The sequence below is a fragment of the Antennarius striatus genome, chromosome 14 (genome assembly GCF_040054535.1).
Source record: "Antennarius striatus isolate MH-2024 chromosome 14, ASM4005453v1, whole genome shotgun sequence".
NCBI lineage: Eukaryota > Metazoa > Chordata > Actinopteri > Lophiiformes > Antennariidae > Antennarius > Antennarius striatus.
In genome coordinates, this window is record NC_090789.1 from 14,544,328 (window position 1) to 14,566,091 (window position 21,764).

At 39.6% G+C, this 21,764-nt stretch overlaps 1 protein-coding gene across 7 annotated transcripts in view; it reads left to right on the forward strand.

The window, feature by feature from the left end:
• The window catches only part of samd12 (sterile alpha motif domain containing 12), a 132,632-nt gene that overhangs the window by 6,091 nt on the left and 104,777 nt on the right, over positions 1-21,764 (forward strand). For 5 of the 7 annotated variants that reach the window (XM_068333862.1, XM_068333858.1, XM_068333860.1 and 2 more), the window contains one exon: positions 20,695-20,903. In XM_068333862.1, coding sequence (XP_068189963.1) covers positions 20,736-20,903 — 168 coding nt within the window. In that variant the 5' untranslated portion in view covers positions 20,695-20,735. Of the gene's footprint in view, positions 1-12,724; positions 12,776-13,580; positions 13,691-20,694; positions 20,904-21,764 lie in introns of those variants that run through there. The other 2 variants (XM_068333861.1, XM_068333859.1) reach the window with 2 other exon arrangements.

The window sequence follows — 21,764 nt, forward strand, 5'->3', positions numbered from 1 at the left end:
TAATATAATTTTGATATATATCTGAAACCCTTTGGTACTAAAGTGACTGGCGGACCAATATATTAATCCTTTTATCATATAATATCACAGTTTAAAGTAATGCTGAAATAATACTTCCACATACAGTATTTTGTGAAATGGCTGGGGTCTGTTATAAACTAAACAGTGGCTTTTTTACAAATCATAATGATTTAATTGCATTTAAAAATTAAATAATTAATTCACTGATTATAAAAGAAGTGTAAATTAATAAGACTATTGCTATTAGCATTAATAAACTTTTTTCATAGAGTATACATGCAGTATATGTATACGTATGTTTCATTTGTTCATCTCCTGTCTTGGAAGATAAGAAACTTTCTATTTTTGATTCACACCGCAAAAAAAAAAAAAGTCCTGGATCTAATTAAGTCAGATCTAATTGTTTTTGTTTATTTCTCTGTGTTATAAGGACATTATCCCCGTTGACCAGTGAAGGCGAGCCAGAGAACTGTCACATTTAATTTCAGATGTTACTTTCAAGAAAATTACAGCTTTGTAGTATCACTGGTTTCTTTTTCCATTGTTCCACCAACCCATTTTAAACAGAGAATGTAGGTCAAGTATTTAATTATTTATTACACATGAGAAGACAAAAATGTCTTTGAGAAACCAGCACTTCAGAGTGTACCTCCTCCCAATTTTGAGCATTACTTTGGGAACTCAGTTGCACTTTGACGTTTTTGACAAACTCAGAACCTTGAATTTCTGCAGCACTCCATGCTGATTATATCAACAGTCTCATTACATTTAATGTAGGAAATGATTAATTTCTGCTTGCTGTCTAAGACTTCAATATGAAATCCTAACAATTTCCTTGGTGGCAAAGCATTGTTGCATTGCTGGCAGTAAGTCAGACCTGTTCCAGGTGCATGTGGACTTCTGTAGGGCTGCCCTTTATCAACGGTTCTGTTCACATGATCAGGAAAGTCCATGACTTTGCTGATAGTGTGTCTTCATAACTAAGAGTTATCAGCCCAATATTTGGGAAATCCTTAATTTGTGTTGAGTGCTTTTGCTGTAGGCCATTGAGAGAATTGAAAAGGGGAAGAGAGATGTATGACATGCAGTTTGTCTTTGGTGAAAGAAAATGACGTAAATGCATACGCACATAGACAAAGCAAAGAACTGGACCCTGTGTCCAGCCATGGAAGTGTTTACCCTGTGGCTGAACTTGTTCATTCCATCCCTTCCCTCTTGCTACTGTGTATCAAGCCTCCTTGATGTGTCCTGCCCTGCACTTCATGCATGTGCGGCCATTCAGAAAACTAATTTCAAATCCTGGGATCAGGCCCAAGAATGGAATTACTAGAATATACATCTGTATTTGAGCCGGGGAAATTGGATTACATCTGTAATGACGTTAATCAAATGTTCCTGTTTTGAAGACGGATTGTCCCAACCTCACTCTGCAAGAATTTTATATATTTTATGTAAAGAGTAGTGCCTCTCTCTCTCTCTCTCTCTCTCTCTCTCTCTCTCTCTCTCTCTCTCTCTCTCTCTCTCTCTCTCTCTCTCTCTCTCTCTGTGTATATATATATATATATATATATATATATATGTATATGTGTATATATATATATATATATGTATATATGTATATATATATATATATATATATATATATATATATATATATATATACACATACATACATACGCACACACACACACACACACACAAACACAAACACACACACACACACACACACACACACACACACACACACACACACACACACACACACACACACACACACACACACACAGTGTAGCGTGCTTATTATGCTTTTATTGAATCTGTCTCTGGCCTGAATGCTACAGGCTAACTTGGCTTGCATCACTGTGTCCGACTGTCAGCTGTGAGAATTCAAGGGGAGGCAAAGCCAACAGTGTGTTGTGCTCTAGTGGATAGAACTGATTGATGTTTTGCTTCCAAGAAAAATCAAGAATGGACTGTGTTCCTTTTGCACAAGTAAAATGTCAAGAAAGCTGGTGCCAAGGCAATGAATTAAAATTATTGAGCAATAATTTTAATATGTGTGTAACGCCTGAGTAAATGATTGTAATTTTTGTTGTATTTTCTGGTATGGCATGGGGCATCTCAGAAGTAGACCTGAAATAACTTTCATGATTTTCAGAGCAGATTGTGAAATGTGAAAATATCTCGCATTTGATTGATTTCCATTATTTTTTAAGCTTTTATGTGAGAGTCTCATTTTCTACTGGTTTAGTCTGGTTGCATGAGGTTGTAGACCACGTGAACATATAGGGCTAGACACGTTAACAAGGATTGTTGCATCCAAGCAATGTTTTTTAGCAGCACTTCACTTCAACAAGGGGTAAGTTGATTTATCTTGTTGAAGAAACTGAGAGAAGCACATATTTTGTGGACATGGAGCTGAATATGCTTCTTTAAAATACATTTTGTTCCATCTCTGCTTTGAATTAAAATTTTCTTTCAACAAAATGAAAATATTATTCCCTGAAGATTTTTTTTTTAAATGTTACCCTAATATCAAACAACATCAAAGTTTTCACAGATTTCAAAATTAGCTAGTTACAGTTTTTCATTACTTTTGGGTACTGCCAGGCTAGCTAGTCTTCATGCTAAGTTAACCTAACTGGCTACATGCTACGGTATTATGTTCAGCTTACAGGCATACCACACTATCGTGCCTGTTATTTAATTAAAGGGAAACCAAAATGTTTGCTATTCTGGAATTGTGCCGATGCAGTACCAAAACAGAAGAACCAGTCCAAGTGAAACTAATTGAATTCCCAATAGATCTGGAAACCTGTTATAATTTACAGTGTAGCAACTTTATCAGGATTTAAAACACTGCATACTACATAAGCACAGCAGACAATACTAGATAGAGAGGAAGTCACTGAGAGTTGTAATTATTTCCATGAGGGATTAGCGAGTACACCACTATCTATATCTGTATCTGTTCAACTATCTAAATTATCTGCATTGGTGTCTGTACTCAGAATAGGCGGGACTTAAACCAGAAGTAGGTGTGGTTTGACTGGAAATGGGTGGGGCTTACATCAGTACAATATTTTAAGTATGAAATTGATATGGATTGATTGTGTGTGGCTCCGCTGGGCACTGGCGTTGTGCCCGGAGTTTACCCCACCTCACGCCCTATGCCAGCTGGGATAGGATCCATGCGGCAGATACAGCGGAGGAAAATGAATGATCATAAGTTGCTTTATTGTTTGTTTTAAAACTATTTACAGAACAGCCTCAAAACTGAGATTCAAATCAATGTTTTTGATCACAAAAGTAAGAGAACTATTTACAGAACTAGTTTTTTTTATGAACTCAGAACATGAATATTCTCAAGTGTATGAATGAATATTTACAGAACAGCCTCGGAATTGACTTGTCTGAAACAAGTACCCGGCTCAACCCTAATTTACATATTCATGTCACTTGCAGCATATTCCACCTGTAGGCTTGAGACCCTTCACACTATACTTTAGTTAGAATTGTAAATCGCTCATCATTTTTGCATGTGAAGATCCTTTTCATTTTAAGCCGATGAATTTGAAGCTGAGCAATCAACTCACAGTTGAGAAGATTTATGTCATCTTTGCTTCATGCAGATTCTCTCCAGCACCTCTACTTGTATTTATTCAGTATGATGTACCATTAACCTGTCTGGCAATGTGTGTTGTTTTCTGTGTCAACAGGGTAGAACAAAATCTAGTCTGCAGTCTATTATAAGTATAGGTGAAGTGAGTCGTCAAATACGTTAAACTCAAGGGAAACAGTCTTGTCACCATCACAGAGCACTTTTGGCGTTATATACTGGTCTCACAAACGATGACTGCTTTTTTGTGACTACAGTATATTGCAGCATTTGGCACCCTGATATGTCAAATGCAAAGCATTGGCTGTGGTTCAGCTGCAGTCCCTGATGACCACAAAGTTCTGTGTTCTGCTGACTGATTGAAGTTGCAGATCACAGACGGTTTGTGTGTCATGGAGTGGGTGCAGATGGAAGGAGTCAGGTGAAAAGTGTCATTAGCTAGCATGGTGTAGCAGGGCTGCGGTGATTGTTCTTCTAACACCTTTTAAAGTGGAACTTATGAAGTATACTCTTCCATAGGACAGTAATGCATGCTTTATATGTTTGTGTATTATTCAGTCAATAAGAGGGTTTAATCAAAAGAATGCAAAGTCAATTTTGACACAGCAATCTAAAATGAAAATGTTAAACAATACCACTAAGAGTGACATTGCAGGTGGATGTAATTATGTAAGAATGTGGACCATACGCCATAAGTATTTTAAGTCATGGCAACAGAACATAACATCTCATTGTAATACTCTTATTCTAATCTGGTGCTTTAAGAAAAACCGTAAAAGAAAGCACCCCAGATCAGATTGTACCCACCCACAGGAAACGATGAAAGATTCCAGGCAAAAGCAGATTCTATTTCCATTAGATTGAAAGGAGACAAGTAAACCTTATGTGAGAAGGAATGTGTCCGGGCAAAGAACAGAATCACTGTGAATAACAACAAATGAAAAGTAGTGCATACCTCCACCAAACCTATTATCACAAAATCTGACATTTCATAATAGGTGAACCGAAAAGTATGCCTTCTTACCGGTCACAGAGACATGAAATCAGTTTGAATGAGTCTAAATTTGCTTTATCTCTATATCTATACCCAGATCATCTCCAAACTTGAATCATCTGATCTCTAGCTCCAGATTCACACCACAGTGCGGAACTCGACAAATTTTCTGCCATCTTCCAGAGTCTGTTTTGTGTAAATGGAGAGAAGCTTCTTTACACCCTCCCAAAATATGACATTGGGTGTGAATAGTGACTTCTTGTTAACTGTTAAGTAGCTTACATGGAGGAAAATTTAATTTGAAATTAGAGTATTCTTAGCTTTTATCTATATTTGAACAAAAAGTGGAATGTCCAAAATTATTTTTCATACCCTTCGCAAACTGTTAGTCTATGGGGAAAAGTGTTATACCATTCTAAATAGTCCAAGCTGTTTTAAAGTACCCTTATTAACTTTCTTTTTTGGGGAAAGCTGTTTTAATTAAGTCAACAAGTGAAAAACAACAGCTGCGTACAGTTGGTTTGAGGACAGTCATGGCTAGAGATTACTCAGGACCTTAGTTGCAAATTGGGGATAGTTACAAAACAGGAAAGGGCTTTAAGGCCGTATCTGAATGTTTTCGAGATTCAGTGGCTACAAGTGCGATGTATTATTACAGTTTTTTTCCAGTCGCTAACAAGCGTTTGTCCAAACAGCAGTCACATTTTCAAAACTCTAAACACAATTAGCACAGCATCGGTCTTTTGTGGCCATACCATTGACACATTTCATGTTGCTTTCACACAATATGCAGTCAGTGAACATATTTACACAATGCTTTCATTTTCTTAACAGACAAACTATACCTCCCACCGTAAATGAGTGGCAGGCCACTCATTTACGGTGCGCCCAAATGAGCAACTTCTAAGGGTTCAATGGTGCCTTGGCAGTGCGCCAGAGGTGAGCTGACACCTCCCACTGTCATCTCACACTTCGGTTATTTTTGGGCGAGAGTGGGAATCAAACCGCCGATCTTGGAACATTGGATGACCCGCTCTGAGTCTACCACTGAGTCACTGCTGCCCCATTGACATGCAGCTGATCATTGCCAAGGGTGGATCCGGCGTACCAATCGGTTCAATCCCAGGTGCATCGCCTTGGATGATATCAGAGATCATAGAGATCAGAGACAGTAATTTTGTGTTTTTTTACGTAAGCCCCCCCCCCCTTTTTTTTTTTTCTGGGGTTTTTGCTGTCGTTGTTTTTGTTGTTCATAACGCTCTTGTGTGTTTTCATGAATATTTTGTTCACTAAGCTTTTTCTGTTTACAATTTTACTGTTTACAATTACTATCATATTGTAAACAGTATTTTTACTGCACCTACTGTAATAAACTGTAAAGGGAAAAAATTATTTGCTTTTCACTAGAATGCTTTTCAATGTGAACATTGCATGTGGACATAAAGCTCCCAACCAAGAAATTTTGTGTACATTTTGCAGGCAAATACCAGCAAAATTGAAACATGAAAGTCTATGCAACTTTTGTAATGTCAACAATAACTAGTATTTTGTAACCTGGTGTACTTTGATTGACTGCATGTACTTTATGAAATGAAAACAAGCATTATAGTTTGACACAGTGATTTCATTTTGAGTCGAATATCTAGTGTTTCGGTAGAGTGTCTGTGCAGACAAAGAAGTGTTCTATTTTGGAATAAAGAGTTAGTGTTTATTTAACAAGATGTGTTTTGAGAAGAAAATTAACCATTTGGACAATTGTGCTTTCAAGGTGTGAGTCTGTGTTAAGACTTTAGAAAATGTGACTACTGTTTGGACAAACGCTTGTTAGCGACTGAAAAAATTGTAAAAAAAGAACAAAAACAAGACATTTTGTATTTAAAAAAATATCAAAGGACATGCTCTGAAGTCAAAAGTGAGACATGTGGTTGTCATGAGGATAGTTCTTCTTCTTTTCCTTTCGGCTTTTCCCTTCAGGGATCGCCACAGCAAATCAGTTGCCTCCATCTAACCCTGTCTTCTGCATCCTCTTCTCTCACACCAACTTCATGTCCTCTTTCACTACATCCATAAACCTCCTCTTTGGTCTTCCTCTAGGCCTCCTGCCTGGCAGTTCAAAAGTCCGCATCCTTCTACCAATATATTCACTATCTCTCCTCTGGACATGTCCAAACCATCTCAGTCTGGCCTCTCTGACTTTATTTCCAAAACCTCTAACATGTGCTGTCCCTCTGATGTACTCATTCCTTGATCCTATCCATCCTGGTCACTCCCAAAGAGAACCTCAGCATCTTCATCTCTGCTACCTCCAGCTCTGCCTCCTGTCTTTTCCTCAGTGACACTGTCTCTAGAACAAACAACTTCGCTGGTCTCACCACAGTTTTGTACACCTTTCCTTTCATTTTAGCTGAAACTCTTCTATCACACATCACACCTGACACTTTTCTCCACCCGTTCCATCCTGCCTGTACACGCTTCTTCACCTCTTTTCCACACTCTCCGTTGCCCTGGACTGTTGACCCTAAGTACTTAAAATCCTCCACCTTCTTGATCTCTTCTCCCTGTAACCTCACTCTTCCACTTGGGTCCCTCTCATTCACACACATGTACTCTGTCTTACTGCGGCTAACCTTCATTCCTCTCCTTTCAAGGACAAATCTTCACCTCTCTAGCTTCTCCTCCACCTGTTCCCTGCTCTCCCTGCAGATCACAATGTCATCTGCAAACATTATAGTCCATGGTGATTCCTATCTAACCTCGTCTGTCAGCCTGTCCATCACCATAGCAAACAAGAAGGGGCTCAAAGCTGATCCCTGATGCAGTCCCACCTCCACCTTGAACTCATCTGTCACACCTACAGCACACCTCACCACTGTCCTCATACATGTTACATGTTCTGCACTGCTCTAACACACTTCTCTACCACTCCAGACTTCGTCATACAATACCACAGTTCCTCTCTGGGCACCCTGTCATAAGCTTTCTCCAGATCTACAAAAACACAATGCAGCTCTGTCTGGCCTTCTCTGTACTTCTCTATCAACATCCTCAAAGCAAATATTCCATCTGTAGTACTGTAGCATCCGTAGGCATGAAACCATAATGCTGCTAACAAATGCTCACTTCTTCTTAGTCTAGCTTCAACTGCTCTTTCCCATAGCTTCATTGTATGGCTCATCAGCTTTACTCCTCTGTAGTTGCCACAACTCTGCACATCTCCTTTGTTCTTAAAAATGAATACCAGCACACCTCTCCTCCATTTCTCAGGCATCTTCTCGCTTTCTAAGAACCTGTTGAACAACCCAGTCAGAAACTCTACTGCCACCTCTCCTAGACACTTCCAAACCTCTACAGGTATATACCGACAGCCTTTCCACTCTTCATCCTCTTCAATGCCCTCCTCACTTCATCCTGACTAATCTTTGCTACTTCGTGGTCAACAACAGTCACCTCTTCTAGTCTTTGTTCTCTCCCATTTTTCTTGTTCATCAACTCTTCAAAGTACTGTTTCCATCTTCCCATTACACTACTGGCCCCTGTCAATCTATTTCCATCCCTATCCTTAATCACCCTAACCTGCTGCACATCTTTCCCATCTTTCTCTGTCTCTCTATCTTCCCAACCTGTATAGATCAGTCTCTCCCTCATTACTGTCCAACCTAGCGTACAAGTCATCATAAGCCCCTTGTTTGGCCTTTGCTACCTCTACTTTCACCTTACGCTGCATCTCCCTGTAATCCTGTCTACTCTCCTCAGTCCTCTCAGTGTCCCACTTTGCCTTAGCTAACCTCTTACTCTATATACACTCCTGTAACTCCTTATTCCACCACCAAGTCTCTTTATTTACTTTCCTTCCAGATGACACACCAAGTACTCTCCTACCTGTCTCCCTGATCACATTAGCTGTAGTTGTCCAGTCAACTGGACATCAGCCACTGGCTGCAGTGGTTCAGTGCTAGAGCGTGCAGTAGAGCGGGTCGTCCAATGTTTCAAAGATCGGCGGTTCGATACCCACTCCCGCCAAGAAACAACACCCGGAGGTTAGCTGACAGTGGGAGGTGTCAGCTCCCCTGTGGAGCACTGCCGAGGCGCCCTTGAGCGAGGCGCCCTTGAGCGAGGCACCCTTGAGCAATGTGCCGTCCCCCTTACAACTTGCTCATTGGAGCGCACCACAAAGGAGCTACCCGCCACTCTACCTCCTCTGCATGCGTACAGGCCCCATGTGTGTGTGTTTGTGTGTTCAGGGTCTGTACACACATATACAGTATATGCATGATTTGAACTAACTAGAGTGTGCTACTAATTTCCCTGTGGGGATTATAATCAGTATATAAAAATCAATCAATCAATCTGGAAGCACCTCCTGACCACCCAGAGCCTGTCTTAACTCCTTCTTAAAAGTCCTGCAACACTTTTCCTTTTTTAGCTTCCACCATTGCGTCCTCTGCTCTGCCTTTGTCCTCTTCATCTTCCTCACCACCAGTGAAATCCTACACACCACCATCCTATGCTGTTTGGCTACACTCTCACCTACCACTACTTTGCAGTCACCGATCTCCTTCAGATTACATCATCTACACAAGATGTAGTCTACCTGTGTGCTCCTACCTCCACCCTTATAGGTCACCCTATGTTCCTGCCTCTTTTGAAAGTCTTCACTATAGTCATTTCCATCCTTTTTTGCAAAGTCAACCACCATCCGTCCTTCTGCATTCCTCTCCTGGATACCAAAACTGCCCATCACCTCCTCACCACCTGTTTCCTGCACCAACATGTCCATTGAAGTCTGCACCAATGACAACTCTTTCACTTCTAGGTATGCTCTGCATCACTTCATCAAAGTCCAACCAGAATTTATCCTTGTACATTGAACATCACACCTTCTATTTCTAGCACTCTTTTTACCTCCAGGACATTCTTAAAAAACTCCTCCTTCAACATAACTCCTACTCCATTTCTCTCCCTATTTACACTTGAACCCTGCTCCTAAACTTCTAGCCTTGCTACCTTTCCACCTGGTCACCTGGACACACAGTATGTCTACCTTCCTCTTCTGCATCATGTCAACCAACTCTCTACCTTTTCCTGTCATAGTTCCAACATTCAACGTCCCTATTCTCAGTCCTATACTCTTGGCGTTCCTCTTCTCTCTCTTCCTACGAACACACTTTCCTCTTCTCCTTCTTCGAGCTACAGTAGTCCAATTTCCACCGGCACTCTGTAGGTCAACAGCACAGATGGCGGTCGTTGTTAACCCGGGCCTCGGCTGATCCGGTATGGAAGTCATTAGTTTGATTTGCATGTTTGATTTGGCAAAAGTTTTACCCCGATGCCCTTCCTGATGCAACCTTCTGTATTTCTCCAGGCTTGGGACCAGCACAATAAGACATTGGCTTGTGTCCTCTTGTGGCTACATTTGTGATGAGGATAGTTGTAGCGGTGAAAAAGAATCAAGTCACCACCTTGGCCATCCTCATGAATCTTGTTTCAGCCAATGTACCAGAGAAGCCAATTACAATAAACAGCATGTGAAAAAAGCAGAGGAACTTGTCCTTGGGCATTTCGACACACCAAACTAAAACACACAGCAAGAATAGTGACAAAATGGTTAGTGGATGAAAACATTAATGTTTTACAGTGGCCCAGTCAGAATCCTGACTTGAACCAAATGTATAGTCTGTGGAGAGTGCTAAAGATCAGGGTGATGACAAGGAGGCTCAACCAGTTTAACATTCATATTTAATACAGACTTAAAAAGCCATGAATCATTTAATTTTCTGTGTCTGGCACAATGTAGAAGAAGGTGTGTAAGCTTTAGGACCACGGATAAGGGCCAAACACGTGAACATAGAAAGAGGATTTAGCTTAACATGAGTGCTCTGTAAAACCCAACATTAACGCTGCTTAATTCAGATTTCACATCGTGTTGAAATGACTCAGCAAATACTGTATACGATTAAGTAAACAGTTCGTTCTCATGTCAGACTTCATGTGGTCTTTTCTTCTTTCCTGTTGACGCACCATCCACAGTGTTTTGTCCTTCTTTAATCAACATTTCTGCGAACTTCAGAGCAGGAAAAGAACCCACAATGCATTTATGTGCATGGGGATGTTCACAAACATCGGGACTGAAGGCAATTCAGGTTGAAAGTTTGTGACAGCATTATAGACTGGAGGGTTCTTGCAAGAAAACTTTGTCACAGCTGGGCAGCTGGACTTTTTTTTTTATCTCCCCGAGGATAACGTTCATTCAGCAGGGGTGGAGATGTAAAAACCATGTACAGTGTGTGTGTGTATGTGTATATATGTATATGTATATGTGTATATATATATATATATATATATATATATATATATATATATATATATATATATATATATATATATATATATATACATACATACATACATACATACATATATACACACACACACACACACACACACACACACACATATATACATATACTGTATATTTATACCTGTATATATATATATATATATATATATATATATATATATATATATATATATATGTGTATAGACAGGTATGTGTACACACACACACATACACATACACATATACAGATATAGATATATGGTAGTCTGCAGCTGTTTTTGGAGTTCTGGGAACTTTGCACATTGTCTTGCAAGTATGACCCAGAAAAACTTCCCTTCCCTGCAATAGTCCCTTCTGTCATCAGAAAGAGGTAGTTTGCATCTCTCATTGAATATTCATAAAGTTTACTTTGCTCTAAATTAACACAATACATATTTTTGTCACCGTTTCCCTCCCTGCCTTTGAACCAGAGGGTGTTTTGCCTCAGATACATGCTTCATGGTGAGCCAAAGTGAACCATGGTTATATTTAGCTTCTATGTGTTTCTGCTGTAAACTGGGTCACACTACTCTGTCTTTTTCTTTCCGGCTCCGTCTCTCTGACACATTTTCTTTCTTTTTCTAACATTCTGTTACTCCTTACAACTTTCTTCCTCTTTCACTTCATCTCTCCCACACTTTTCTTATTTCACCCTCTCCACGCTCACTGCAGCTGGCTGAGACAGTTTCAAAGCCGAGCTCATCTGCTCCTGCCTGACGCAGGACCAAGCGATCATAGGTAATCTAGCCCCGGGGTTGAAGAGGGCCGTCTGTGAAGTTTGTGCAGTTAACTTTAGATAGGATGTCATGGTGAATTAACAGCCTCACAAAGAGTCTATCTGGCTGGATAACTTCTCACATGGCTACACTTTCAAAGGTATGGAGGCAATTGTTCTTGTCTTCATAGCTGGCATATGAATACAAAGGTATCTAAGGAGTGTGTGTGTGTGTGTATGTGTGTCAGTAAAAAAGGGCTACACACCAACACCAAAAGGTGAATGCTGCATGTTGCTGATTTCAAAACACGATGTCTCACTTTTTATTGCTTTTTATTCATCAGGTTATTGTGCTAGTTTTGCCTGAATCTCAGCTCAGACTGGTGAGCTCCTTGTGTCAGTTCTAATAAGAGCACTGAAACCTGCACAAACGTTAAAATAATTCATTCATTCATATGTCATGTCTCATTAGTAATGGATAATTGTTACATATATATTACATAGATACGCTTATGCAACACTCTTGGATTTAACCCTTGCTGCACTGACCTGTTACGCTGACATAAAACAGTCAAATACAAACATGTGGAAACTAAAATTAAGTCTAATAATGTGTATTTAACCCAGGGATTACTTAATTTAAAGCCCACCAATGAAGCACATCACGACAGCAGATTAATTCAAATATGTGTTCAGTATCAACCCACTGAATGTTATCTTAGTCTGCCTGTGTATCAGAGGGGAAACAAAATGTCCTTTAATTACTTATGAATACAAGAGGGTCACTAAATCCTCAAGTATTCCAACATACAGTATATTAGAAACACTTTCACCATCTGATGTGTAATACATACATCAGATAGCTTACATAGACAAGCATCCCTCTAAAAGCACCAATTCTGTGTCTCTCACTGAAATACACTTCAAAATTGTTGCAGAGAAAAAAGCACTGAGCGTTCTTGTCATTAATTCTCTCTTTTGTGTCTGTAACTCCATCAGAGACTGAGGTGCCAATGAGCAGCAGAAGCAACTCTTTATTGGTCCAATAAGGTACTTATTAGCAAATAGGACAAAACTGTGAATGGTCACTTTAATTGTGAGTAAACAGATCAGTGACAGTGCAGTAGTTGAAGACTAAATCGTTCAAACTATATCTTCTCATGTCAAGATGTTCTTTATGAAAAAGCATATATATGCAACATGTACAATGTGTCTCATAAATAAAATGTTTCATAAGTCAAAAGTCAGTCAACAATACTCGTCTGTTTGTGAGTCAGTAGGTGGAAGGCAATCGCTATTGTCTCATTTACAAGAAAGACTCTACTGTATGAGTACATTTCAAATCTTTAATTATGTTGTGGAGGTCTGCAGGAACGAGGCAAGGGTACGGGTGAGTTCAGTGTATTTATTCACAAGTGTCTCTCAACAACCAACACAGTTCCTTTTTATACCCGCTTCCCCTGTCACACCCTTTAACCCCGTGACGTCACACCTCCCTTGTGCCTGCCTGGTGTGAGACAGCTCTCCCAAGTGTCCACTACAATGTATTTCTATGTTTGCCCTAAAAACACAACGAGCACCAAAACAGGATGACTCAATCAGAATTTTGTTAACTCTGTCAACTGTGAGATGTTTCAGGGGTCTTCTTACATGTACAGACTGTTACATGTCACCTCACATTATCTAAACAGGATTGTGATTTGTGCTTTCAATTTCAATTGCAAATGCTTTCAACCGAAGTAGGACTCTACATTTCATAGTTTTCAACCAGGTCTTGGTGGATTTATTGGTTTTGGGCCCTTGTCATGTCGTGGGGTCAAGTTTAACTTCAATGTTCTAAAATGTTCCTCAAGCACCCTCTTATACACAGGAGAATTCATGGTGGATTCTATGATGGTGAGCTGGTTGGGTTCTCTTGCAGCGAACCATTCCCTAATCATGGCACTTCCACCTTCATGTTGATTGGTATGAAGTTCTTTTACTGGAATGTCCTCTGTTCTAATGTTTAAATCAATTTTTGACTCATCTGTCCAAAGAACATAATTTCAAAAGTCATGATCTTTATGTGCATTCATTCCAGTTTAGATATCATTATATATGAACATCTTCTCTTTGTCTTGTGTTGCATTCCACTGAGTAGCAACCTCCAGCCCGTTAACATCCGATACTGATGCCAGTTTGCTTCTATGCCCAACTCTCTCTCTCTATCCTTCAAAGATATTCTAATTGGAATCTTTGTAAGTGTGACAAGAATCTATAGTGTGATCCTGTCCCCAAAGGAAACTCTTTCCAGGTTCTTGAGGCTCACTCTCCTCAAACATTCACTGACTCTTGCATCTCAAGTAAGGTTTCATAGAGCAGACATCTCATGTATATTTACAGTTTGTTTGCTTTCCCAGTTCAGCCCAGTGGAGAATCAGCAATGCATGAAGCATTACTATAACTGTCTCTACACTGAACATATTTTGGCTATTTGGTGTGTGTGTGTGTGTGTGTGTGTGTGTGTGTGTGTGTGTGTGTGTGTACCTTTTTCATGTGCAGGATTGTATTAAAAATAATTTAGGGTGCATGCAAACGTCTGTCTTTTTGTGTGTGTGCGTGTGTGTGGCCGGCAGGGACAAGCGTTAGAAGCTGAGAATCTCTGATAATATGTGCCAGTCACTGAATTGCATGGCTATTATCCCAGTTGTACTGATTTGTGATTCATGCAACACAAGAGCAGCTGCATGGGTGATGGAGCCGTTCGTTTGATGAGATCCTGCCGGTTTGGTGCTTGGCCAGCTCTGCTGCAGTAGTTGCTTTAGGAATGAAAGCACCCACATTTTTTGGGTATGCACATGACTGTTATAGAAGATTGTGAGTATTGTGAAGTGTCCAGTTTTTCACTAAGCATCCAAACAGTAAAAGGCAGCAGTTTCAAAGGTGGGGTTCAGTGCTTTTTCATTTTTCAATTTTGTCTGACCTGGCTTAGCATGGCCTCTGTCTCCAGCCTTTGTTTCTGGGTCATACAGTTGATTTTATTCACAAACATTTCATTCTGCTCCTGTTTGAGAATCAGCCAATGAGAAAGCAATCACTGTACGCCTGACTGCACACACAGAGCAAATTTCACTTTTGATCATAGACCCACTGCTGGTTTCACTTTGAACCAGTACAGGCTGTGAAGGCTGTGAAGCAGGCTTGGACTCTGTACGCTTAAACTACGTGTTGTTTCTCTAATAGCACCGATCTGAGACATTTACGTTCAGCACAGGGGACTTAGTGCATGGATAATGAGAGATGACCAAACTATTCTGTTTCAGTAATCTCCCTCCTGATGAAGCATTCAATTAAAAGCGTTACTTGATCATTGCTTACTTACACTGAGTGAGACGTCACCAGATATTTAACGTTCTAATAGGTGTTAATCAGTGATTGTTTGTGCCCTAAGCCAGCTGGGATAGGCTCCAGCTCCCCTTGACCTGCTATGGCGGATAAAGCGATGATTAGAAGATGGATGGATGAAGATCTTTGTTCTGCACCAGAAAATACTTCATTCAAGATCTGTTTAACAGCTGCTTAACTTTCAGATTATTTTGTTGTGTCGAATTCTTGTTGTTTTGACCGGCTGTGTTGAAAACCGTTCTTTCTTGAAATCTAGCACACATACATGCAGTCACACGTGACTTGAACACTCCAAATGGAAACGTATTGATGCGTCAGTAGTAAAACATTTATGACTTCTCTTTTCTGTAAGTTAGAAAATAATATTACATTTTCTGAATAAAAACAAAAAGTTTTTCTCTATGGTAGAGAAAAACTGACGGCATATTGGCATATTGTGGCATATTGTCACGGGTGAGGTTAGGACCCACATGCAGTACACCAGGGGAGAAGTCCAAATTCATAGTTTTAAACAAAATACATCAACAGGTTGTTGTCAGAAGATCAGGCCGTTGTCGTGGTAATATTGTGTTGTATTTTCATTTCTTCAGTTTTACATTTCTTCAGACGCGATAAATGCAATTTTAGTGAAGAGGTCGTTGTAAATTGTTCATAGTTATGAGTGTGTGTGTGTGTGTGTGTGTGTGTGTGTGTGTGTGTGTGTGTGTGTGTGTGTGTGTGTGTGTGTGTGTGTGTGTGTGTGTGTGTGTGTGTGTGTGTGTGTGTGTGTGTGTGTGTGTGTGTATGAATGGATGGATGTTATTGTGATGTGAACTCCATCTGACTGCTCTGTGATGATATGATGAAAATCCTGACAGTCATGGCGGAATAACGGAAATCCAAACAGACAGGGTGAGAAAATAGAGAATTAAACATCTCAATAAACCTTCCACTTAAAAATAAATAAATAAAAAGGCTTCAGATATCTCTACCAATCAGCATATGTGACTGCGTGTGCATTTCTTCAGCAGCCCTCATCTGGTCTAGAATCTCAGTGAAATAACACTGAGGTAAAATGACTAAGCACAATATTCTGGTCGGATTTTTTTCAAACACCACATATTGATAATGATCCTGTTTGAAAATCTGATTAGGAGGAATAGAGTTATATAAATCTAATCCAATTCCTCTCTCATCTTCCTCTTTTGTGCTGGGATGGAACTTCACATCCTTCCTTCACATTTACTTGTGGTCCATTCATTCTCCCTCCCTGTTTCACTGAATCTCATTGAGAGAAAGAAGAAGGGGGGAGAAGGGAGGCAGCCATGCTCCCCCATCTATCTCCCTTCCCTCACTATGCATGCACAGCGCATGTCAGGGAGGAGAGAGGGGAGAATGGAGCTATTTATAGTAACTGTCACCTTAAAAAAAAAGAAAAAAGCATTCCATGCCCCCTACCCACTCACTCTTTCTCTCTGAAAAGGACAGGGAGGAATGCAACTGTCCTCCCTCTGTGTGTTGCGTTCCTCCACTTTGCTAACCCCCCTCATCATCTTGTCATCCGTCTATCCCTGTAGCCTGCTTTCACTATTGTTTATGTGCTTTTAGTGGAGGATGTATAATTCATTTCTTCCTCCAGAGTTGTTGCACAGCAGTCATGTGTTGAGTCTGGGTGAGGAGGAGGGCGTGGGGGGTGGGGGCTGGGAGGCAAGGAGGGAGGAGTGGAGGCAGTGAGAGGGAGCAATGCTTCGTGCCCCGCATCTTAAGTTGGCTTCATTGAAATTGAGGCCCACTCATGTATGTTCCCTGAGATTTAATGGTCTGCGTGCTTGTTCCACCTGTGGTCCAAATCTGACGTTTCTATGCGAGGTGGAAACAATATAAAGAATAATTTTAACTGTTTAGTTGTTGAGAGTCAGAAACAGTAGATGGATGCACCACAGTGTGATATAATACAGAACTGCCACAAATACGAGGCTGCAGAAACTGCTGTCTGGGTCCCTGATGCCTCATTTTCATTCTAAGTCGGAGTAAACCACTTTGAATTAGACTCCATTTGAAGTTGGAGTTCAGATCTGACTCATCAAAATATACGGTAGGTGTCAGAGTAAAAGAAATCATTTCATCCAAACATAGCTCCTGAGACTGAGCATCTGCTCAGTATTGTATTACGACTGCAGGTAACAGAGCTGACGTCTTTGTTTAGTACCTTTGCCAAAGATCAGTAATATTGAAAACTTGTTTTCAACTTTCAGCTATTCTAAGGTTGCATAATGCATGTCTCAGTGATGACATTGCAATACAACCCAGAAGAGTGAGGCTGCTTCCGATGGTCAGTGTTTTGAATGGCGTCTATAGGTCGTTTTCTTCCATTGGTACATGTGATGTTAGTGATGTCGAAGATTTGCATCGTCTCACCTCTGCCTTCATATGATCAACCAGAATTGTGTGTATCTATCATTTCACAGTCTACATGTGGCTACAGTCGTACATCTGAATTGGGACTCCTGTTGATGTCATCAATCAGTGTGTGAATCAGATGTGAGCTTGGACAACAGTGAGAAACACAGAGCTCAGATCCATGATGTCCTATACTGTATATTATTATAGTATAGAAGAACTAACATGGAATACAAGTCTTTATTTTTGTCATGAATTCATGAACAGATGCTGGTTAAAACAAACTACTTCTAGCACATTGCAAAGTTCTATTTAGTTATTTTCGTTGTTATTATTATTAGTTAACAATGATTTGATTAATAAAAAGAGGTAACAAATTCCAAGGTATATTTTTTTTCTTTTTTATGATTTAATGTCCCCTATAATAACGCATTAATGTATTGATATTGATTATTCCATGACAAACAATTATTTCTGGTTATGAAGAATCAAAATCTGTGTAGCTGTTGATGATGTCCACTCTATGTGGCAAAATGGAGGGATAGGCAAAACCTCCCACTGATAATTAAATAAAGTTAACACTGTTGGGAATGGAAAAATACGTCTCAATGACACAACCCTGCTAGTAGCCAGTCCAGGTTTATTTATGTGCAAATCCAAATCCTGTTTCCCCCAAGCTTGATAATGTCAAACTGAACATGTGAATGTTAAGATGTGGCAGAGAACTGTAGCAACTGTGGAAACAATCTGAAAGCAGGTTTGTTATGTTGGAAAAGGAGAGATTTATTATAAATGTTATGGATCTGGTAAAATGTGCTGTTGTTTCCTTCAGTATCGCAGACCTATAATCTGATGATATAATAAGGCTTTTATGTATTTTATGTTTTTATGAGGTAAAAATCTTCATGTGAAAAAAATAATTCTTTAAAATAAATACAGTGGAGTAAAAAGTGCACTACTTTATTTTGAAATATTTCACATGAACAATAATAATCAGAGTAGGAATAGTAGAACTAGCAATTTAAGACAACAACAAAAAAAAACAGTGTAGTCTCCAATTCATTGCATATTTCTTTTATTTTTGATATTTTACTGCAACTCCCATGTGAGTCATCCAACAGAATCCTATTCAGGATGCTCTCTGACAACACAGTTACTGATAAAGCTTAGAGAATATTTTTTTAAACGGATTAATTAATGCAATTCTGAGAGGATGCGCTAAAAATTCTCTTCTTTTTTTTTACACATCACACGTGGCCAGGGAGGGGACCACCTGCAGTAGTTTTCATACGCCTCTTGTTATGTTGAATGACAGCGGCAGATGTTGCTGCTGTTGTAGTCTTGTTCCCATCATCCTCATCTGTGTCAAAGTTGCTGTAATTGCTCAGTGACAGCGCTCTGACACTGGTCGCTAATTGGCTGTTTTCCTGGACTTGTTTCTGCCAGCAAACAGACATTTTTCTTTGGCTGACATATAAATGTCATCTCTTTAATCCCAGCCAACACCAATTTGTCCAAAACACAGTCATTCAACACACCCATCTGCCCGATGCATAGCCTTTCTATGTATGTATCATCTGCATCCTGTTACAAATGTCACGGCTCTAACGTCATTCAGGAAAAGCAAAATTTACAGCCTTCCTGAATACTTAACTTTGACCTTCATGAGGCAGGGCTTTGGGTGTGATCAGGGAGGTCTTCAGCTCCACTGAGATGAGCTGCCTGTTTTTTACAACAAGTGGGCAGATTGCATAATGACAAAAGGCTTATTTCAGCGACACCTCACAGCTCACCGCGAGCTGTCGCTTCTGCGCCTGCATCACTGAGTGATGTGATGAAAATAGTCCCTAAGCCTGACTCACCCTGAGAAAAACAAAACTAAAAATAAACATGTCAGGGAGGAAAGTGGTAGCATACACATTTATTAAATAAAATCACTGAAATGTGTGGCTTTTTCCAGAAAACACCTGTTTTTAATGTCCAGCCTGCATTGAAAAAAAAAAATCTTACATGAAAAGGAACTAATTTAATGGGTGCTTTTTTGTTATATTTTGTTATTCTTTTTGCATGAAATTTCATTCCAACAAAATACAACAGCAATCACGTTGACAGAATAGATGCTTCTTTGGCTGCTGTTGCCACGGTCAGTAATTAATCAGAAGCCCATTACAAGTCTAATATCATCACCATTCATCTAAACATACTGGAGGAATGTCTAGTGTTTAAGTCAAGCCACTGTATGTCCCAAATCCATAAAGAATGTCAAATTTGAGTTTGAAGCATCAATGCATGAAGTCAAAAGAGTACACGGGATATCTGATTGTGTGACAGCACAAAGCTCCATGCGAATGTGAGCTCATCACAAGACTTTCTAATTATTTAATAAAAATACACTGTTATGAGTAAATAATTGTGTTCATTTTGAAAAACAGAGTGGTTATTTTCTAATTACATTTCTGTTAGAGCCTTTGATTAAAAAAAAAAACATTAAAAAAACAACAACTCACCTGTGGTTGTGAAGGAGTTTAGCCAAAGAGCAATAGACGTGGCTATATATAGGTCACAATGCCTGGATAAAGGTAGATACCAGAAGACAGGTTTACAGTAGCACAAGTAAATAAAAAAGTAATGAGCCCAACTGAATCTGTAATATTGTTTTCCTTCAAATGTGTTTTTTTAAATTGTTTTTGAATTAAACCTCTAATTTGTAACAGGAAGAATATCGAAAGTTACATTTAAACCTTATAATTTCAGTTTCTTTCATGCCTGTTTGAAGTGGAGTATTTTTTATTGTTTCCTGGTGTGATTTAATACATTCTTATATATTATCTGCAGCTACACTATAATTAAAACCTTAGTGGCATTAGTATGTTGAATTAACTGACTCATCTCCAGTCATCATTAGTGCTCTGCTTCCATCTAGTGGTGATATGATGGTGTGAATGGACTGATGGACTGACATTTTTTAACGTAAATTTAAATAACAGCAGTGGTCATAGACACAGAGAACAAAAACGGAAATCAACATAGATGCAGCTAAATACCAGCAGGTATAGCTTTGATTACAGTACAGCGATTAAAGCTGTGTTCATAGTTCAAATACTTCTAGCTATACAGATGGCGTACTCCTTAAGTAGCCCTTGTGTCATACTTTCCTACAGTAGACCAGACTGCAGCCTCATCCTTGCCTTTACTTTTCCACACAGCTGTTCACTGCAATCTGAACCAAAATGGCATCGACCACCAGATGTGTCAAGAGGACATGACGTCACAGCTGGAGGAAGAGGAGGAGTTAGTGGATGCTGGGGCTGTGCTGCTGGACGACAACAGCTCGAGCTATCATGATGTCACACCTCCCATTTACCAGCGGCGTTCGCCGCCACATCGCTCTGTCTCAGAGTCCGAGCTGACACGGGTAAGTGTTGGCGTCTGTTTAATGAGTGCAATCCTCACATATCAAGAAATATTTAGCTGTTTAATTCTTCAAGTTGCTGCTCAAGGCCACAATGTCTGTTTATTCATTTTAATGCAGAATTCATATAAGTTTTTTTGATGTCACTTTGTTGAAAATTTTCAAATCCACCCATTCTTTTCAGTACTCCCAGTGATACTAGTACTGACTGACCATGCCCTATTTTTCAGACAGGAAATGAAGATTTTAGTCTGAATATCAGATAATCTTGATTCTCTCCACCACTCTCTGAAGGAACACCTGGTTCTTTGCTCCTCTGTGTTCTGCACCTGCTCGCTAGCTCTGATTTGATATGATTTCACCAGTATTTTAGAAATGACACTGAATAAATATTAAAGCAAGACCATTAGCGAAATTAGTTTATAAGGAGGAGCACATTCTCCCACCAGCTTGTCACTTCGTCTGCATGTCATCCAGACAAGGTATCCAGCATCCAAAGCCTTCGTACTAATGCTGAGCTTAACTCAGGTACTGCTGGAAGAGCTGCTGTCAATACAGGTAGTCCTCAACCTACAAGCACAAGTGGTTTCCAGAGGCTGCTCATAAGCCCAATTGTTCCTGTCATTTTTAAATACATTTCAATATAATTTCAGTTTGAGGTCATTTAAATGCTATTACTACTCTACATACAAAGTACTATTCCCTAAGAATAAAACAAGACATTAACAAAATAAAATACTGTAGTACCGTGATGTAACTTTAACATCTCTACCTTGTCTGAATTATTTTTTTCCTCCAGAGGCCGAGCCAAGCTTTAATACACTGAGATATTCTACTGCACTTATGAGAATGATGCATTGATGC